Genomic DNA, 19,770 nt, shown 5'->3' with positions numbered 1-19,770 from the left:
ATTCTTACTGCCTGTAGAGAACGCTTCCTGGGACACACATAAAATAACCAGACCAAGCTTTTTCAGACTCAAATACATTACTCCACCACCATCTTGCTTTAAAATATTCATTAGCAGTTCATCTAACAGGTTAAAAGCCACACTCTTCAAATATTGAGAACATTCTTAAAGACTTCCAAATGCACTTATAAATACAAACAAGGGCGCCTCGGTCACACCTGAAGTCGCAGCAGATTCAGCGTGGCTACGGCCATGCACTCCTTCTCCTGAGGTGGTGGCCAGTCAGCAGTACCATCCATGCCCTCGCTCACTTGCCGCAGCAAGAGATCCAGCTGTTCAAACGTCATGGAGCAGATGTCCACCACAAAAGGGACACGGAGGCCAATGGACCATTCAGAACAAGATGACCAGGCAAAGCTCTGCGGAAGAAACACAAGAACCTGAATTGAACCTACCAACTTGGCAGTCGGCCTGCTCTTCAAGAGTGACCCACTACCACAAAGGACGGAAGGACAGAGGGACAGAAAGGGCTGAGGCCCGAACTGGCCAGGTACACACATCTCTTCACCACTCTCCAGTTCAGGTACTCCCCAGTTCATTAGCCACAATGCTTTCTGTCTCATATGAAAACACTAACAAGGGATTTCAAAGTTTTTTTTGTCTAAAAGTTATCAATGCACACTAACAGATAGTGGTAAGAATTCCAGTTCACTTGAAGTATTACAATAGTAACTACACAATGAAATATTGAGTGTATACAGGCTACCCTAATGAGCAGCAAGAATCTAGAAGCAGTGAACTGAATCTGACATTCTAGAACACTTTACCCTAAAACAGGAAATATATGTTTCTCTGAGGCACATTCAGAATGTTCACTAAAATAGAACAAAGTGTGAGCATAAAACAAATACAAAGACATGCAAAAGATTTGAAATCGTATAGGATTTATTCTCTAGCCACAATGGGATTCAGCTATGCATCAGTAACAGAACAATCTACAAAAACTTCAAAATTAAATAATACACTGAATAGTTTGGGATCACTGGGCCAGCACCATGGTGTAGCTAGTTAAGCTGCCACTGCAGGCACCAGCACTCCAGATCTAAGTGCTAGCTGGACTTCCGGCTACTCCAGTCCCATGAGGTTTATCTCAGTAATCCATCTCTTGATCAATATTTGAAAAATCAGTAAATGCATCCTACTGTACTAACAGATTACAGAACAAAAATTATTGAGGTAATATTTAAGAAAACATTTCACAGATTTCAGTATCCATTCAGGATTTTTTTTTAATCCTAAAAGGTAGGAATTAAAGGAAACTGCCTCAATCTGATAATAAGGTATTATTAAAATAAATCCATGGATGACATCATAGCTAACAATGAACAACTGAATGCTTTGCTCCTCCATCAGGATAAGGCAAGGACAGCCATTTTCCTTCCTATTCAATATGACATTGGAAGTCCTAGCCTGAGCAGCAGGGCCAAGACACAAAGGCATACAGACAGGAAAGGAAGAAGTAAAACTGTTTCCTATGTACACACAGCCTAAACATCCATTAAAAAAGCAAAGAGGAAACAACAATGGAGCTTGTAACACACCATATTACATGAGTAGTACAACTGCAGGACGTGAGGAACATATCCAGAAATCAATGGTATTACTACGCATTAGCAATGAATAACTGGAAACCAAAACTTCACAAACTGGCAAACCAAGCTGTATGCACAGTACCTGGGCAGGCCCACAAGCAATTCCAACTATGTGTTTGGTATCTAGCCCTGGCAATGCAGCAGGTTCTGGCTTGGTCACACGTAAGGTGTCAAAGTGCTGGCACTGGTCATTGCTTCCCCAGCTGTGGACCTCACTGTCCTCAGTGAGAGCCAGGCAGTGGGTGGAGCCTGCAGCCACGTCAATCACCTTCTTCCCTACAAGAAAAGAGGGACGCAGGTGTAATGTCAAGCACATCACTTCTATTGAAACAAAGATTTCCACCAGGTCCTTTGGGTTAGAAGACAGTTTAACTAACATCTTAAGGGTAGGTCACTTTAACATTACACAGAATTTATTTGCTTAAAGATATGGTCAAAACTCCAGTTATCTTTTGCCATTTGTTAAGACCCAGAGCCTTCAAATAAAATAACACTGGGGTATAAGAGGGCCTGCGGGCTTTTTACCTCCCTACTCAGATCTTCATTCAGAAACTGACAAATGAACTTTCAATTATCCATGAGATCACATCATCCTGCCCCTCTGCAAAGGACATTCTTTCTGTAAATGGAAATCTATTTCTCTCTCAAATTCATGATATATGTAAATATATAGAGATGTGTGAGACATTTTTTATTTAAATTACATTAGCAAAGTATTATAATATTATCACTTTCCCATCAGAAAAAAAAATTTTTTAGATTTTTTTTTTTATTTGAAAGGCAGACTTACAGAGAAAGAGAGACAGAGAGATCTTCCATCAGTTGGTTCATTCATCAAACAACTACAACACCAAGAGGTAAACTGGTCCAAAGCCAGGAGCTAGGAGCTTCTTTGGAGTCTCCCACCTGGGTGCAGGGATCCAAGGATGCAAGCCATCTTCTGCTAGTTTCCCAGGCACATTGGCAGGAAACTGGATCAGAAGTGGAGCAATTGGACCTTGAGTTGGTGCTCATATAGATCTCATTGCTGCATGTAGAGGTTTAACTTAGAATGCCACAGCGCTGGCTCCCCTTGTTAGTAATTCTAACACAAGTGGCACACAGGGCTGTTTCTCAGAAATGTCATGGAACAACAGATCAAAACCCTGCTTGCAAGGCTGGCAGCCCCTATCACAGTACTGGTTTGATTCCTACCTGGTATGCTTCCAAGCAAACTCCCTGCTAATGTGCCTGAGAAAGCAGTGAGTCTGGCCCGAACATCCAACTGGGAGATCTGGATAAGCTCCTGGCTTCAGCCTGGTCTACCCCTGGCCATACTGGCCATTTGAGGGGTAAACCACTGAATGGAAAACCAGGATCTCTTTGTCTTTATTTCACCCTTTATGTCACTCTAACTTCTAAATAAGTAAATGAAAAAATATTTAAAATGGTTTTAAACTAACCAAAAAAGATGTTACTAGCAATGATTTAAATATTCTTATAGTATCTGCATCTAACAACTATAGCTAAACAGGTTGATTTCCTTTAATAATAAAGAGAAATACAAATAGGTAAATAAAACTCAAATACAGTCCCGTAACATAGGGAAAGTCATATGATCATGTCAACTTATCTAAAAAGCTTACAAAATATTTCAGTGAACCAAACTGCAGGTCATGAAAGCACTAACATTCTTTATGCTAAAACTTATGGGGAAAGGAATCAGCAAGTTCCACTTAAAAGCCACATTTCCAGGGAGTGGCACTGTGGCACAGTAGGTAAAGCCATCATCTGTAATGCCAACATTCCATACAGGCACCTGTCCAGACCTAGCTACTCCACTCTGATCCGGCTCCCTGGGCAAAGTGGCAGAAGATAACCCAAGTGTTTGCACCCACGGGGGACCTGGAAGAAGCTCACTAACCATCCCTAAAATAGAGAAAACACTAAAGCATTTCTCATTGACCTCTCTCTTCTCTGCTTGTCAACTCCATCAGGATGGAGATACCTACCAATTACCAGTGTAGCACTGCAGAAAACCCCTTCTACAACCAGGCTACCATAGTTTTGATGGCTCTCTGGTACCTGCAGTCTAACACTCCTAGTAAGATTACCCTAAAAGTACTCAAGGGTCTTGCCCATGCTGATTGCCCAAACTGCAGACACTATACCTCACACTTACTCACTTCTCCCTCCAGTTAAGATGCAAACTGAGTACCTCTGCAATCAGTAAAGCGTGGTACACCCACCAGAGACAAGTTCAAGCCAGACCTCCTCACTGGACCCAATCCCACCTCCCACCTGGCCCACAGCAATCGCCTTTGGTCTCAGTAGTGTCTACAGCGTGAGTACACATGACCAAACGAGGCAGAAGCCATCATCACTGAGTCCACCTAGCTGAGTGAAGAAATGATGGTTGACACAGAAAGTAAAATTCAAATTCAATTTGGTGAGGAAAATCCCAGGCCACTTTTTAATATAAACAATCCACTTTCAAATTATTTCCTAACCCATCAATATAAGCGGAAGTTTGTCTATGTGGGAGAGCCAATAGAGTTTCAATCCCTGGCAATGGTCTGGCCCATTTCCAGGCACTGTGGTCATTTGGGAAGTGAACCAGTGAATAGAAATTGACTCACTCGCTCGTGCTCTCTCTGCCTCTTCACTGAACAGAACCCCTCTCTTTCTGTCTGTAACCATCCCTTTCAAGTAAATAAATACATCTTTAAAACAGTAATAATAAATAAAAATATTTATTAAAGAAAAAGAGATCTGTAAGCTTCAAAAGATTACTAAAATAACCCCCCAAAGGGTCCTGAAAGTTTACATTTACACTCACCTTGCAAGCCTTCCAAGAGTTTGGGATACCGAACATGCTCTTCTGTTCCATGCCCAAGTCTCTGATTATCACCTTTTCCCCACGAATAAACTTGGCCATCTTTTGTCAAAGCAATAGAAAACTGACTTCCACAGCGGACCTTGACAACATCCAAGTCTTGAAGCTTTTCTATCAGCTTTGGTGTTTTACAGCCATCGCTACCGCCTCTACCCAATTTACCATAGTCGCCATCTCCCCAAGACCATACTTGCCCTAAAACATACAGATGTATTTAAGTGAAAATAATCTTACACCTTAATGGAAATTTTAAATGGCTGAAAAACAATAAAACCAAAAATGCACACATAACAAATACAGACCACCAATGTACACACATACTGCTACATTAAAAAAAAAAAATCTAGTTTATACTTCAGGCTGAAATGGAAGCAATTAAGAAAGGGAAAGCTGAATTTTCCTTTTGTTTTAATTCAGTGAAAAACACAAGGCTCTGGCACTGATAGAGCAGTAATGTAGCTCACTAACTGCTCTACAGTCAGCCTGCAGGTGTCTGAGTCCACCGTGCTGACCAGAGGTCAGGAGCTCCACTCCATCTGTTCCCAACCTCATCAGCATAATTACGTTATTTGATTAAGTATGACATAAACGGACAAAATATAATGGCAAGAAGGTAAGTATGATCTTATTTTAAAACTGAAAACTAAGAATACTTTGCAAAAGCTGAATCAAATTAAATTGCTAAGAAATATTGTTAAATAAGGCCTAAGTGAATAGTGTCAAAGGCCTAAAAGGCCTGAAAGGAAGAAATCAGAAAGAAAAATCAGAAGCAAGTGTTTTTAGCCTTTCTAGGCAATTTGGTCTCTGTCACAGTGACCCAGTTGTGCCACGGTCACACAGACCCTAAGTGAACTAACTGGCAAAGCTGCATTTCTATTCCACACTATTAACAAAAATAGGTCAACTTTTGTTCTATCCTGGAAATTGTTAGATAATAGACCGCTATTAGCTGGTCAATGAAAGAAATTTCAGCAGTACCACACACAAAGATCAGAGAGTGTGCACAGTTGTACAGAGTTCACCTAAAACCCCGATATTCTCATGGCTCACTGGAATTCCCCACTTCCACCTGTCACCCCCGTCCAGAGAGCACAGGGTAGGATGCCCCACCTTTCATCTTTAACCTTTCTTTTTCAACAAAAGTAAAATGCTCACATAGGACACATGGCAGCTGCTCCCAGCTGTTGGCCAGAGCAAGCCCAAGTCCTGTAACTTTTAGACTATGATCACAGAGGCCCCTGGGATCCACATGCACTTCAAGGTGAATGACAGAGTGGCAGCCTCATGAGCTTCTCTCTATTCCAGATCTCACCCACTCCAAGCAAGTGATCATCAACACCCTCAAGCGCCTGCCAAGAGCTCTCCCTACCGTTCTCAGTCACAGCCAGCGTTTGAGCATCGCCACTCCCACATGCCACATCAATGACCTTCAGTCCTTTAAGTCCAGCTACCAGCATCGGAATGGCTTCATCTTCACTGGAACCTTAAAATGGAAATGAGTGTCATTCATTCCTCAAGTCCTCCCAAAAGAGACAGCTGCCCACTGCTGCCCACTTGGCTGGTGCTCCTGCAGGACAGACCTACCGTGGCCCAGCCGGCCGTAGTTCCCACGGCCCCAGGTATACAGCTCCCCCTCAGCTGTGATGGCTGCGCTGTACGTGCTCCCGCATGCAATGTGCACCACCTGCTTCCCAGTCTGTTTCCCCGAGAAAGCAGAGATCAACTTAGGCTCCTCCAGGGGCCTGTGGCAAGGAAGGAAACAGACATCAATACCCTTCTAGCATTTATTGTTAGTGTTACAGCAAAGGGAATCACTAGCAGGTCATTTAACCTTCCAGGGCATCTCATAAAATAACGAAGGAAGAGAGACTTCAAATACATAACACCACCAGGAATTTGTGGAATTGGAGCTCAGTGCCAAGAACGGTGTCCAGTAGGAATCCCACAACAATGTCTGTCAAAGACATGTCAAAGCCCACAGCAGCTTTATCCATAGGACCCAAAACTGTTGTCCATCAGAAAGGCACTACTTGTATGACAACAACATGGCAGCATCTTAACACATTAGGCTAAGGGAAAAAAGCCAGACACACCATCCTACGTGTTGTATGACTTCATTAACGTTAAATTCTGGAAAAGACTAAACGTGACAACACAGACAGATCTGAAGGTGTCAGGAACAACTGCAAGGGCACACCATCTCAGGGGCTGTGGAGAGGTCCTCTGTTGCCCAACTGCACCCACCTGCCAGAACCTACCCAAGAGTACACTAGCTGAAGTTTATACATATCTGTCAAATAAATGCGAGCAGAATGAAACCAGTAGGTTTTACTAAGGCACACACTGTGATCAATCCTTTCTAAATAAAAATATGAGGCAACAGAATCATAGTAGAAACTCATTATTAACTGAAGAAATTTTGAAACTGGCAAAATGGTATACACTTATAACCTAGACTGCTTCCTGTAATGGACAGCAGTTTGTTGCGAATAAATATAAGCCCGCTGTGGCCTCTCCAAAGACATGGTTTGCCAACCTTTAGCCCACTCATCCACATAATAAATACAGACACCCAGAGGTACAGGAGTGCACAGGAAAGCCAAGCCACTCCACGTTGCTCCAACTGCTCTCGTCTTGCTCAGATCACCGTATAACTCCTGAACAGGTTCCTGCCATCTACACTCCATCTTCTTCCATGAACTCCTACAGCAAGGGACAAATTTCTCATCTAGTATTTAACTTCAAATACAAATTATTTTGTAATGGAACATTTCATATATATTAAATGGTAAATAACATAAAGGAAATAACAAGACTAACAACTTAATGCCCCCATCCTGTACTTTGAATGCCTTTTGAGAGCCATGTGCTCCATGCCAATACCACCCCCTTCTAGTCTGAAAGTAAAAACAATTCTGAATTCTGTGATTAGCATTCCTTTGGTTTGTTTTTTGTTTTTTGTGGGTTTTTTGCCATGTTTTATCCAATTTGTCTGAAGCCCTTACCACGCTGTCAAAAGTTTTGGAAGTTCTCAAACACCATATAAATATGCCACACAGAATGCACTCATCCCTCTGATTCCCTCTGGCTGGATTCTTAGCCAGCAGTCTCGCAGGCAGTGAAGCCTCCATCTCCAATATGTGTTATCAATGAGCCATACACCCTCCACTGCCCTTTTGATGGACACATGGGCAGTCACAAATGTAATCATTTCTAACCCTACACAGGTCCATTCCCTATTCACGGATCTGACCCACATGAAATGAGACAGCTGGTCCAACACATGTGTACACCTCCAACTTCAACCAAATGCCACCCGCTACTTTTTTTACAAGGGTCCATTCACAGTATCAAGTATAAAAGGGTCCTCATCACTCTATGAAAATTGTCAGACCTCTCAACTTTTATATGCTGGCATTTATAACTGCTACTCTCAGTTTTATTTCTGCTCTCTCATAGTAAGCAAAACTTCCTAAAATAAAATATTTTAAAACTCTTGATTTTTGTATCTGTAAAACTAAAAAGATAGGCAAACCTTTTGTGCTAAAAACACAACAGCAGCAGAAAGCTGTTGATTACCGCAACAGGTAGGGGAGACTGATTCACATCACTTCTCTCTTGGGCAAGCTCTCAAGTCGCCAGGGTTGGATACATCATCGTATCCCCCTCCACCCAAGCCCTAAGTCTCTAGGCACCTCCAAAACTTCTACTTTTCCGTCCTGTTGTGGGTCAGGTCCAATAGAAGGGGAACTTACGAACAGGAAGGAGCTGTACATACACAGTGTCCCCATGGCCCAGCCGTCCGCCATCCCCGCAGCCCCAGGAATACACTTCGCCAGTAGCTGCCAAGGCCAGGTAGTGGTGACCATCGGAATGGGCAGCGATTTTCACAATGTTTCTGGAGGCGAGGCCCTGGACCAGTTGTGGAGCCTAAAAGGGTAAAAAATGAGAAAAGCAATCTTCAAACAATGAAGATAGCATACTCTGATCAGCTGTATACCTCTGCAGAACAAACCCTACTCTTTCTCAAAGAGCATGATCCTCAGGTGACTGCCAGCCCAAGGCTCCGGCCTGCCCTCCCATGCACATCACACAATGGGCAGGTGGCCTCCAACTGCTCTGACAGGACCAGTGCCACACTGGACAGTCCCAGCCATCCCTGTGCAATGAGACACACAAGTAAGAGTGAGGAATGCTTTCTCTAAGGCACATGTGTCCCACTGTGCCACCATCGACCCAACGCCCAATCCTTCATCTGTTATCTGCCTAGCACCTGAGTTAAGCTAGTTTATACATGAAAAATCAGTTACAAATAGGAAATATGATTAGCCATGCATTTCACTGTAAAGAACCCATAATCTTAATAACTCAAGGTCTTCACAATAATTTTGACTGAGATTATACATCAATATGAACAACACACAGATGCTTACCAATAGTCAGAACTAAACAACTTGCAGACCAGGTCTCCTAGAAGGGATCACACCCACCAGGGAGCACATGGGTGCAGTGCCCAGAGCACCTACCAGTGTGTCGCTGTTGTAGGCCTGGGTATACACACGGCCATTGCGCGACAGGATCAGGAAGAGCTTATCCGCACAGGCAATCTGCGTGATGCCCAGGTTGGCAAGGCCCTCACACTGGATAGGACCAATCACGTTGGCATAGTATTTCCATCCTATTAACCCCCAACCTATGACCTCCTGCAATGATCCCTGTAAGACAGAAAAATGGATAGCACCTAAATATGTGCAGGAGTGCCACGGACATAACCTAGGCTAAAAACAGAGCAAGTGAAGAAAGAAAGCAGGCGATTCAAGATTTCACAATAATTCATAACATTCAGTATTACCTTAGCAGGTGAGCTGAAGCAACAGGCTATTTTTTCAGCATTTCATTTTAATACAGAACCCACTAAGAAAACAATACAAATGGTGCCTATACATAGTTTTTTTAAGATTTATTTATTTTTATTTGAAAGGCAGATATAAAGAGAGAAGAAGAGACAGAGAGGAAGATCTTCCATCTGCTGATTCACTCCTTAAGTGGCCACAATGGCCGGAACTGAGCCAATACGAAGCTAGGAGCCAGGAGCCTCTTCCGGGTCTCCCACACAAGTACAGAGTCCCAAGGTCTGGGAAGTCCTCAACTGCTTTCCCAGGCCTCAAGCAGGGAGCTGGATGGAAAGCAGGGCTGCCGGGACATGAACAGGCACCCATATGGGATTCCAGCGCATGCAGGCCAAGGACTTTAGCCACTAGGCTATCGCTCCGGGCCCTCTACACAGTTTTAAGCGCGCAAATTATACCAGATTACTATTCCGTGCCTAACAAACAAAGAATAAAAAACCCAACACAAAGTCAGGAGAGCAGTGTTCCTGTTGCTGCAGGTGACAGCAACCTGTTACCCAGCACCCCCTGGGTTTCATTCCAACTACAAACCCAGGCAGACACAGCAAAACCATGTGAAAGAAAATTTCAGCAATAACTCAAGTGCACCCAGCACCAGAAGATTCATTCATAAAAATAATACCCCCTCACAGGCAATACCAAGCTGCTCTTAAAGGAAAGCTTAGAAACTGTGTGCACTGATTCCGAAAGACCCCCAATGGACATATTTAATGAGGAAAAGCAGCTTCAGAAATAACAGATGGGTCTGGCGCGATAGCATAATGGTTAAGGTCCTCGTCTTGAATGTGCCTGGATCCCATATGGGCGCCGGTTCTAATCCCGGCAGCTCCACTTCCCATCCAGCTCCCTGCTTGTGGCCTGGGAAAGCAGTCGAGGACGGCCCAAGGCATTGGGACCCTGCACCTGCGTGGGAGGACCGGGAAGAGGTTCCAGGTTCCCGGCTTCGGATCGGCAAGCACCGGCCCGTTGCGGCTCACTTGGGGAGTGAATCATCAGACGGAAGATCTTCCTCTCTGTCTCTCCTCCTCTCTGTATATCTGGCTGTAATAAAATGAATACATCTTTTTTTAAAAAAAAAAAAAAAAAGCAGGATTATTCTGTGTCATGCTGGCCAAGTTCATTCCCATTTCAAACCAGTTTTCTCCTGGATACAACAGGGAAATGCTGCAATCATCTGACACAACCACATGCAGGAGGTCCCTGGTGGGCCTGCACGGGCGGAGGTCACTAATGCCACCGCTACTACTACGCATCACATGGAGAGAGAGTTACAGATATATAACCACACTGACAACACCAGCCCAGCCAGCACACACAGTGAGACTCCTTGGGCTGAGACTTTACCAGCCAGGCTCTGGAACCTCCCTGCAGATGATGGTGTACATTAGGATGAGCTCTCAGGGGGATGCGGCCTCCGAATCTGGAACCTGGGATCTCAGTTCAGGTGCCCAAGCCCTTTGAGCCTCAGTTTGTTCATCACTCGCTTGGGACACTGACAACACCATAAACTGCAAACGTGTTTAAAACCTTAAGTCCTTCCCTGCTGCCAGCACCAGGACAAGCCTGCCACGTGCAGAGAAGAAGTCTCTGAGTGGCACCAACGAGGAGACACCCCCAGAGGACTGCTGAGCACATACCTTGTGAGAGGTCGGGGAGCTGCACAGCGGAGGCATGCAGGGCGTAGCCAAGCGGTCCAAGTGGGCCATGATGACCACTGCAGTTTGTCGTAAGTCAATGGCGAGCTCATTGTCTTGCGGAAGAGTGAGGTACCTCAAGAAACTCTCATTGGGACTCAGAGGACCTGATAAAAGCTGGATAAGAAGAGTAAACAAATCCATTCAGAAATGATAAAAATAAAAGTAATTCGATAATCCTTTGACCGTTCTTTATAGTCTGATATACACAGCTCTGTATTATCGTTAAATGTGCTCATTTTGACCACTAAACAACAATGTGGATCAGTTACACTGTGGAGCTATATACTCGTGTACTCACTGTATAAATGTACACAATTGTGATTGAATATTTCTGAATCTACCAAGCCACATGTAAGAAGAATCTTATGTGTAGACTTCACACTTTACTAGCACAGTCAAGCCAGCCTACAGGCATAACATCACTGGGAGCGCGGGGAGTAGTTCACAACACAGCACAGCATCTCAACCTGCCTTTGAAAACCAAAACAAAAACTCTTTATTTTAATTTGAATGGTGGCACACTCTGAAAAATACTAACTTTATCTGAAAATTAAGTCAGTTCTAATTCTTCAAAAGCAGAAGAAATTTATCACTAGAGCTGCTAAGCAACAGACAAATCAGGCTAAAGCATGATAACAGAATGGTTCTTTGGCAGCAAGTATTTGTAAAATCCAACATGTACTTATAAAGAGTGGTGGTCTCAGGGCTCAGGCCCACACTCAGCATCCTCACCTATAAAGGATGTAGCTAGAACTAAACAAAGGCACAATTCGGAGAGCGTGCCGCACCCAGTGCCAAAAGAGTAAGACACAATTCCCACTGCTCTTTTCTGGCATCTAGGTGCAAACATGTGCTTCACACTTGGCTCTTCTGTGCAATGACACAGCTGGTGGCCACAGATCAAGGTCTTCTCCGTGAGCAGCATAAATAAGGAAACAGAATGGGTACTTACCTGTTTCTCCTAGGCAAAACCTACATGAAGAATCAATGACTACATGCATGGATTCTTCCAGCATGGTCACACTGAGAAGTTCTATCAAAGACCTAGGGCTCCAACCTACCCTGCCTTGAGCCTCAGCCTTCAGCACCACCTCCCTTCATTGCCACTGCAAGTACCAAGCTTGTCAGGAACCAAACACTCATTATTCTACTGTCTCACTGCTTCATGGAAATGAATATGCCTTTATTTATGTCTTCACCACATCTAACATTCACATGCCTTCACAGCCAAGCAGAGCACGGCAGCTGCTGGAAACAGGAGAGCACTACATCGCACACGTGACAGACTCAGCAGCTCCTGCTTAGCAGAGGAAAAGCTGCGTGGCTAACATGGGAATAGACAGGCCTCTGACATTACAGTAATCTGTATCAAGGCATGAATCTAAGGGTCAGCATTACAACACAATGGGTTAAGCTGTCATTTGCAATGCTGGCAGCTTTTACTAGAGTGGTGATTCAAGTCTCAACTGCTCTGCCTCAGATCCAACTTCCTGATAACACACCCTGGAAGGCAGTGGAAGATGCAAACACTTGAGCCCCTGCACCTACATGGGAGACTCAGACAGATTTTACGGCTCCAGGACCACCCTAATCATTTGGAGAATAAGCAATGCATAAATTCCTCCCACTAAACAGACACAGCCCAAAAATGAAAACACAGAGCCCAGGGCTCCAAATCAGAGTTGGCTCTGGCCACTCACTGTCAACACAGAAGCAGGCTAATGAGTCTATGTGCTATTCTGCAACATTAACATGAGTCACACTGCAACCTCTCCCAGTTGCCCCATCTGATACACTACTGTTATCACAAACACACACACATGCCAGGAAACAAGCACGGGACTGGACATGCACACTGGGCTGTCTGCAGTCTGTATGTTATTGTGGTACTTACATGGGTGTCCCCCTCTGCATGGGGCGAGTCCTTGCTGCAGAGGATGCTCTGGAACCTCTGTAACAGGGGCAGGAGTGGCGCGCTGGTGCCCTGGGCCGAGCGCTCGTTGTCAGTCTCCTGCGCCCCACTATCCCACAGCTGAAGCAGCAACAAGATGGCGGATAACATCTGGCTGCAGGAGAAAAGATATGATTTCCCTAGGAGAGGCAGATTTAACATTTCTGCCATGGCCCCATCAAAAATAAAAGCAAATAACTAAAAAATAAGCAAATAATCAGACCTCAGATGTGAAAAGAAACTAAAGTAATGCCATCAAAATTATTCTTAGCGCTAAAACTCCCTGACTCAAAGCCAAGAGTTTAACGCAATCATAAACCACTTAGAACATTCAAATAGCACTTTATACAAAATTCTCAGGACCCTAAATTAATGGGATAAAAGCTATTAACTCAGGTGGAAGCTGACACAGTGGCTGAGTGATATGCATGCCTGGAGCACTCACATCTGGTAGCAGGATGCCTGCTTTCGGCTTCACTGTTTCCTGCTCATCACCTGGTGCTGTCAACTTTAGAAAACAGCAGCACCCTGCCACCCACCCCCACGGGACAGCAGCACCCTGTCACCCACACAAGAGTCCTAGACTGATTTCAGACTCCTAGCTTCAGCTTGGCTTACGCCCCAGCTTATTACAACCATTTGGGGAATGAACCAGAACATGGCAGAAGAGAGAGAGAGAGAGAGAGAGAGAGAGAGAGAGAGAGAGAGAGAGTGTGTGTGTGTGTGTGTGCGCACCTGTATGTGTTTGTGTCTGCTTTTCAAATTAAATACAAATTGTAAATGATGTTTTAAGGAAAATTAAGCTAAAAGGAAAAAGACCAAGTCCTAAATGACTAAAAAACTTAGTACCTGCAGGGAAAAGAATGTGACTGGACTACTCTTGAGAAGAAACACTGGCCCCAGGAGAAGGTTGCCCAACTACAGGACACCATGCACTTGGACAGTCACAGAAGATCCAGCGAAATGCCACAAAATGCAACAGACGGGCAGACAGTGGCAGCCCCAGCAGCATCCCCAACGGTCACTGCTCACCTCAGCGTGCCTCTCTGCACAGCCAGCTCCAGCAAGATGGCCAGGGCCAAGTGCTGGTCCTGCAGAGGGACACCTCCCGGCCCTTTGGTCCCTGGAGTCCCATGAACATCCCTGAAATGACAGGCAGGCACCAAACAATGTCAGAAAAAAACAGCATTTAAAACCATGAAGACACGTAAATTATATTGTCTAACGTATGGAAAGAAACATGTTCATCATTCAGAATCAAGTTTTCAAATATTGCTTCTCAAAATTATTCAGAGATTTTTTTAAAGTATAAAGTTTAACTTGTAAAGATACATTTTATTGACAATATTACTTCAGATCTATATCATATTAAACAACTCCAGCTTCCCAAAGCAAAAATAATTTATATCATTATTCAAAGCAGGAGATGAAAATGTGTAGCTATTTTTTTAGTTTCAATGAAGTACAAGGTTGTAAGAGGATCAACAGCTCCTCACGAAACTAAAGAACCAATCTTGAAAAACACCTGAGAATCTATGGGCAAAACATCAACATTTACTTTTACCGGACCTAAGAAGCATTTTTAACTTTTTTTTATAACTCAACAATTAAAAAAAATTTAACTAAAGTTAGGATAAGAAATGCTATACTGGGCCCGGCAGCATGGCCTAGCGGCTAAAGTCCTCGCCTTGAACACGCCGGGATCCCATATGGACGCCGGTTCTGATCCCAGCAGCTCCACTTCCCATCCAGCTCCCTGCTTGTGGCCTGGGAAAGCAGTCAAGGACGGCCCAAGGCTTTGGGACCCTGCAACCGCGTGGGAGACCTGGAGGAGGTTCCTGGTCCCCGGCTTCGGATTGGTGTAGTACCGGCCGTTGCGCTCACTTGGGGAGTGAATCATCGGACGGAAGATCTTCCTCTCTGTCTCTCCTCTTCTCTGTATATCTGACTTTGTAATAAAAAATAAATGAATCTTTAAAAAAAAAAATAAATCCTATATCAATATTTCTGCTAAACTTCTAAAATCAATCCCAAGCCTACTTTCAGGGTCCCCCACCTTAACACACTGTGCTAATGCCTTTCTAAGCACTCTCACGGTACAGACACCACAAATGTCCCTGTGGGCCACAAGAAGGCACAGTGGTGACCTCGTACAAGCAGAGTGCTAAAGGCCTTCCTTTCCTCTCCATCTGTCCTTCTTGCTCATTTCTATATAAGTCTATACATCTTCCTTAAGCTTAAAACTAGGTGCCAGTGGGTAGCAGAACAAATTGTCAACCTGTGATTCCAGCACCCCACGTCACAGTTCAGTTCGCATCCCTGCTCCTCCACTTCAATCCAGTTCCCTGTTAATGTGCCTGGAGAGCAGAAGTAGGGTGGCCCAAGTCCTTGGACCCTGCCAGCCACAAGGCAGAGGCAGATGGCGCTCCCTGCTCCTGGTTTCGGCTTGGCCCAGTCTACGCTGTTGAGGTCATTTGGGAAGTCAAACAGCAGATGGAAGATTTATATTCTCCTCTCTCTTTTGCCACTAGGCCTTTCAAATAAATCTTTAAATAAGAGCTGATATTTTTCCTAACAAATTCATATTTAAGATTTTCTTTACATCAGAGTAGCTACAAGTGAAAATAGCTGTTTACTCTAAGGTTATTTGTCAAGACATAAAATTGAGGGATACACAGCAATAGCTAATACATTTTGCAAATAACTGATCACTAAGTCTTAAAACACCTAAAAAACAATAATAAACTACAAAAGCATCTTTCAGTTTCCATCCCTTTCAATGAGACAGCTTCCTGGGTCAAATCAGGTCTTAGGAACCAAGGCCTGGAGTCAGGAATCTGAGCTAAAGCCCTGAGGGACACAACAGTCTGTCAAGTGCCTTAGTTCTCAAGGGAGGGAGGAGGGGACGCGAGCATGCGGGAACCAGGAACCGTTCTCACAAGCAGGTATGGAAACACAGAACTCACCCCGTCACGACGGACCGGAGGAACCTGGTTGCTCTCTCTACCACCTCCAGCCACACCGAGGAAACGGTGCTCTCGTCAAAGAGGGAGGCCTCAGGAAGAGCCCGCAGGGCATCCAGGGACTCCTGCAACAGCTCACTGCAGAGGTCCGCGTCCTCCCCTGGGCATACAGAGCACATCAGCAGAGGCTGCCCACCAGCCTGGGAGAGAAGAGGCCAACCCCCCCTCCACACTAAAACCTACCACGGCTGTCTCAGAGTCAATTCTTGCAAGACTAATTTGTAAAAATAGGTCAGTACTGAGGCATTCCACACGAGTGGTTTACCTGAAGGGTTTGTACACATACTCTGGTTCGTTGGTTGGTTTTAGTTTTTGAGTATAAACCTGAAAAGCCAACAGACACTATACCTTCTCATTTTATAAATAAGGAAACTAGGCTGGGCCACAGTTGTGGCATAGCAAGCTAATCCATGCTTGCCACATTGGAGCATCAGTTTAAGTTCTAGCTACTCCACTAATACAGATACTGATGCACCTGGGAAGGCAGCAGGTGCTGGCCCAGGCATTTGGGCCCTGCCATCCATGTGGGAAGCCCAGATGGAGTTTTCAATTCCTGGCTTCAGCCTGTCCCAGCTCTGGGTACTATGGCCATCTGGAGAATGAACCAGCAGACGGAAGATCTCTTTTTGTCTGTGTCTCCCTCTTTCACTGCCATTCTGCCTTTCAAGTAAGTCAACAGGTAGTTAAGGAAACCGAGGGACAGAAGGCATGTGAGATCAGCCACACAGCCTCTGGTGGTGGACCTGTGGCAGCACCCCACTCTCCCGAGGGTAGGGAGGCAGCACATGCAGGGCACACGTACCTGACCGCCAGGCCCTACGCAAGAACGCAAAGGCAAAAGAGAGCGCTGCTCGGGATCCAACTCTGGCAAGTCCTTCCACCCCTCTGCCTGCGGGCCGAGAGCTGCAGACACACACGGAGGGATGGGAGTGGTCAGTCAGAGGAATGTGCAGATCCTAAACAAAATCAGGTATGGAAGGATGCGGACCCAAGTGGGACGGATGGGTTTTCTCTAGATGGCAGGATCACAAGTAACTTCTAGTTCCATTTTTTTCAGACAGGAAATGTCCTTTGGAAGGAGAGTTTTCTCCTTAAGGAAAAAGATACTGACAAAGAAGTTTCAATGACTTGAAAAAATGTTCGCAAAATAACCTGGGGAATTAATATGGTAGTTGGGGGAAAGGAAAGCAATACATAGGTAACAAACATAAATCCATCATTGTATAGGGAGCAGGTGTAAGGTAGAAAACACAAGTCGGAGAAGAGGAACACTCGGAGAACAGCCCAGGGACATGAAATCCGCCTGCCCCACGGCTGCTCTGCATCCTTCCTCACTTCTGTCTCCACAGTTCAGATCTCCACGCTGGACTCATGTGCCTGCCCCGCTGCTTTGTACTCCATGCTGCTGAGTTACCCTCCTGAACATAGTGCTTAATATCTTCATGTGTTCTTTTAAACTTTGTTCTACTTGTATATGTGAATTTAACAAACTACAGCCACATACCAAGGCTGTAACACAAACATCATCATGTGGAGGCCAGCACTATAGTCCAATTAGTTCAGTCACCACCTACAACACCAGTATCCTATATCGGTTCAAGTTCCAGCTGCTCCACTTATAATGCAGCTCCCTGCAGAAGAACCTGGGAAGGCAGTAAAAGATGGGCCAAGTGTTTGACAGCCCCTGCAACCCACACAGGAAACCAGATGCAGTTCCAAGCTCCTGGTGTTGGCCTGGCCCAACCCTGGCCGTTGCAGGTGTTTGCGAGTAAACCAACAGACAAGAAAATCTCTCTTTCTCTCCCTCTCTTTTTGCAACTTTGCCTCTTAAATAATTTATTTAAATCATGTAGCAGAAATGTTAGAAAACAAAAACATAACACAATTTTCAATCACTTTAGCAAGTAATTTTATTCTCTGCTCTATACCAAATAGTATCACTACTATTATATGTGCATGTTTATATATGCAGACTGCACAAGTACAATGAACCCATAAAGTATTTCCATTACAGACAATACTCTACAAATTTAGTATAATGTACCTTCACAATCAGAGGAAATATTATTAAAACCAGATAATGACATGGAATGATTTCCCAAAATATAGGTCAAGAATAGTTAGAAATGAAGATCATGGGGACCCTGAGAACATATGGATGTACTGACTGTGAGTGCCTGAAGCTCTCTAATACCCACCTAAACAGAGCCCCTTCTGACAGATCAATGACCACCACAGTCACTGCTCATCCATCCCAAGAGAGAAAACAGACCGTGCCACTAGCATCAGACAGGGTCCTTACCCGTCACCTGTTTTAATTAATGCAAAACTTGTGACATGTAATGGGACTTAAAGTAGACTTAAAATAAAACACCAAGGAAATATGCTATTGTCAGCATTGTTGTCCTTAGATGGCAAGATAGCTTTAAAAGAAGCCTCTGCTTCTTTCTGCTTCCTGAACATTCCATGTGCTCTCCAGGGACAAAAAGTCTCTGCTATAACCAGATATTGCAAACTCTGAACTGCATAAATTATGAGCAACCCTCCGAGGATCCAAGTCTGAGAGACAGCTATGGTTTGGAAATGCATGCATGTCTCAGAAATTCCAATGAGAAATATCACAGAAAAAATCTACAGATGTACCACAAGACATCAGCAAACCAAAAATACTGTATCTGACAGCACCTCCTCACAAAAGAATAAGAAAATCACAGGAGGAAGAAAAACAGAAATTAAATAAACTAATACAAGGCACTAGACATAATTATCTATTTCCTATCTAGAAAAAAAAACAAAACAAAAAACAAACATAATTTTCAAATTCCATTTTTAAATCTAGACTTGACACAATCTAAAACTCTGACGAGCTTCTACACTGACTGGCAGAAAAGGTCTTTAAAATAACGAGGCAGATTATGCACCATGTCCCATGGCTCACTGGGCAAACCTCAAGTCCTTTCTGCAAATCACATGAAACATACAACAAGGAAAAGCAAGAAATAAAATTCTACAGAAGAATGAATCGCCATTGAAAACCCTGACTGAAGTTTCCTAAACAACACAGTCTAAACTTTACAGTGAGTTAGCATCAGGAACTCTTTTTCCCTTTTTTTAATTACCTTTTTTTGTCCACGGGAGGCAGAGAAATGTTACTGCTTTTCCATTTAACTTTGACATTCTCCTGAAAAACAGTTCTGTTCAAGGCAATGACATAGCGTTCCAGGATCACCAGCCGCTGCCGGAGTCTTAAGGCTGAGAGGCTGCTCGTCGCTGACTGGATGGCCAGAGCTTGCTGCTCTTTCACCAGCACAGAGAGACACTCCTTCAGTTCATTCACATCTGGAATACAATACCGGAGAATGCCAATGCGGTCAGTGCCTTGGCCTGGCTTGTTGTAAGCACAGACAACGGACCCATGACAGTAATACCCCAGTACACAGCACGTGCCATGCCCTAGTTCAGGAAGTCTGCACACCAGAAGGTACTGCTGCACATCCAGGTTAAGCGTGTGGAAACAGGCACAGGGTGCTCAGGTAACTGGCCCAAGTCACACAGAATACAGCACATGATCCACACCAGTCTTAGCCAACACCATGGCAAAGCTATCACTCTGTAAACAGTATAAAAGTTAACACAAGGACCCAGAGCAGTAAACAACTGGC

The 19,770-nt window shown here is 44.3% G+C and overlaps 1 protein-coding gene across 2 annotated transcripts in view; it reads right to left on the bottom strand.

The window, feature by feature from the left end:
- Window positions 1-19,770, bottom strand: part of HERC2 (HECT and RLD domain containing E3 ubiquitin protein ligase 2) — a 189,026-nt gene that overhangs the window by 126,370 nt on the left and 42,886 nt on the right. For both annotated transcript variants that reach the window (XM_058666516.1, XM_058666517.1), the window contains exons 5-17: window positions 19,228-19,447; window positions 16,911-17,011; window positions 16,052-16,208; window positions 14,118-14,228; window positions 13,029-13,200; window positions 11,075-11,248; window positions 9,054-9,242; window positions 8,306-8,457; window positions 6,112-6,269; window positions 5,897-6,010; window positions 4,471-4,722; window positions 1,735-1,928; window positions 219-419 (exon numbers count right to left, since the gene is read on the bottom strand). In XM_058666516.1, coding sequence (XP_058522499.1) covers window positions 219-419; window positions 1,735-1,928; window positions 4,471-4,722; window positions 5,897-6,010; window positions 6,112-6,269; window positions 8,306-8,457; window positions 9,054-9,242; window positions 11,075-11,248; window positions 13,029-13,200; window positions 14,118-14,228; window positions 16,052-16,208; window positions 16,911-17,011; window positions 19,228-19,447 — 2,195 coding nt within the window. The remainder of the gene's footprint in view (window positions 1-218; window positions 420-1,734; window positions 1,929-4,470; window positions 4,723-5,896; window positions 6,011-6,111; window positions 6,270-8,305; window positions 8,458-9,053; window positions 9,243-11,074; window positions 11,249-13,028; window positions 13,201-14,117; window positions 14,229-16,051; window positions 16,209-16,910; window positions 17,012-19,227; window positions 19,448-19,770) is intronic.

The sequence above is a fragment of the Ochotona princeps genome, chromosome 6 (genome assembly GCF_030435755.1).
Source record: "Ochotona princeps isolate mOchPri1 chromosome 6, mOchPri1.hap1, whole genome shotgun sequence".
In the NCBI taxonomy this organism is placed as follows: domain Eukaryota; kingdom Metazoa; phylum Chordata; class Mammalia; order Lagomorpha; family Ochotonidae; genus Ochotona; species Ochotona princeps.
The sequence above is the reverse complement of the archived record's forward strand: the minus strand, read 5'-3'. Positions and strand labels throughout refer to the sequence as shown.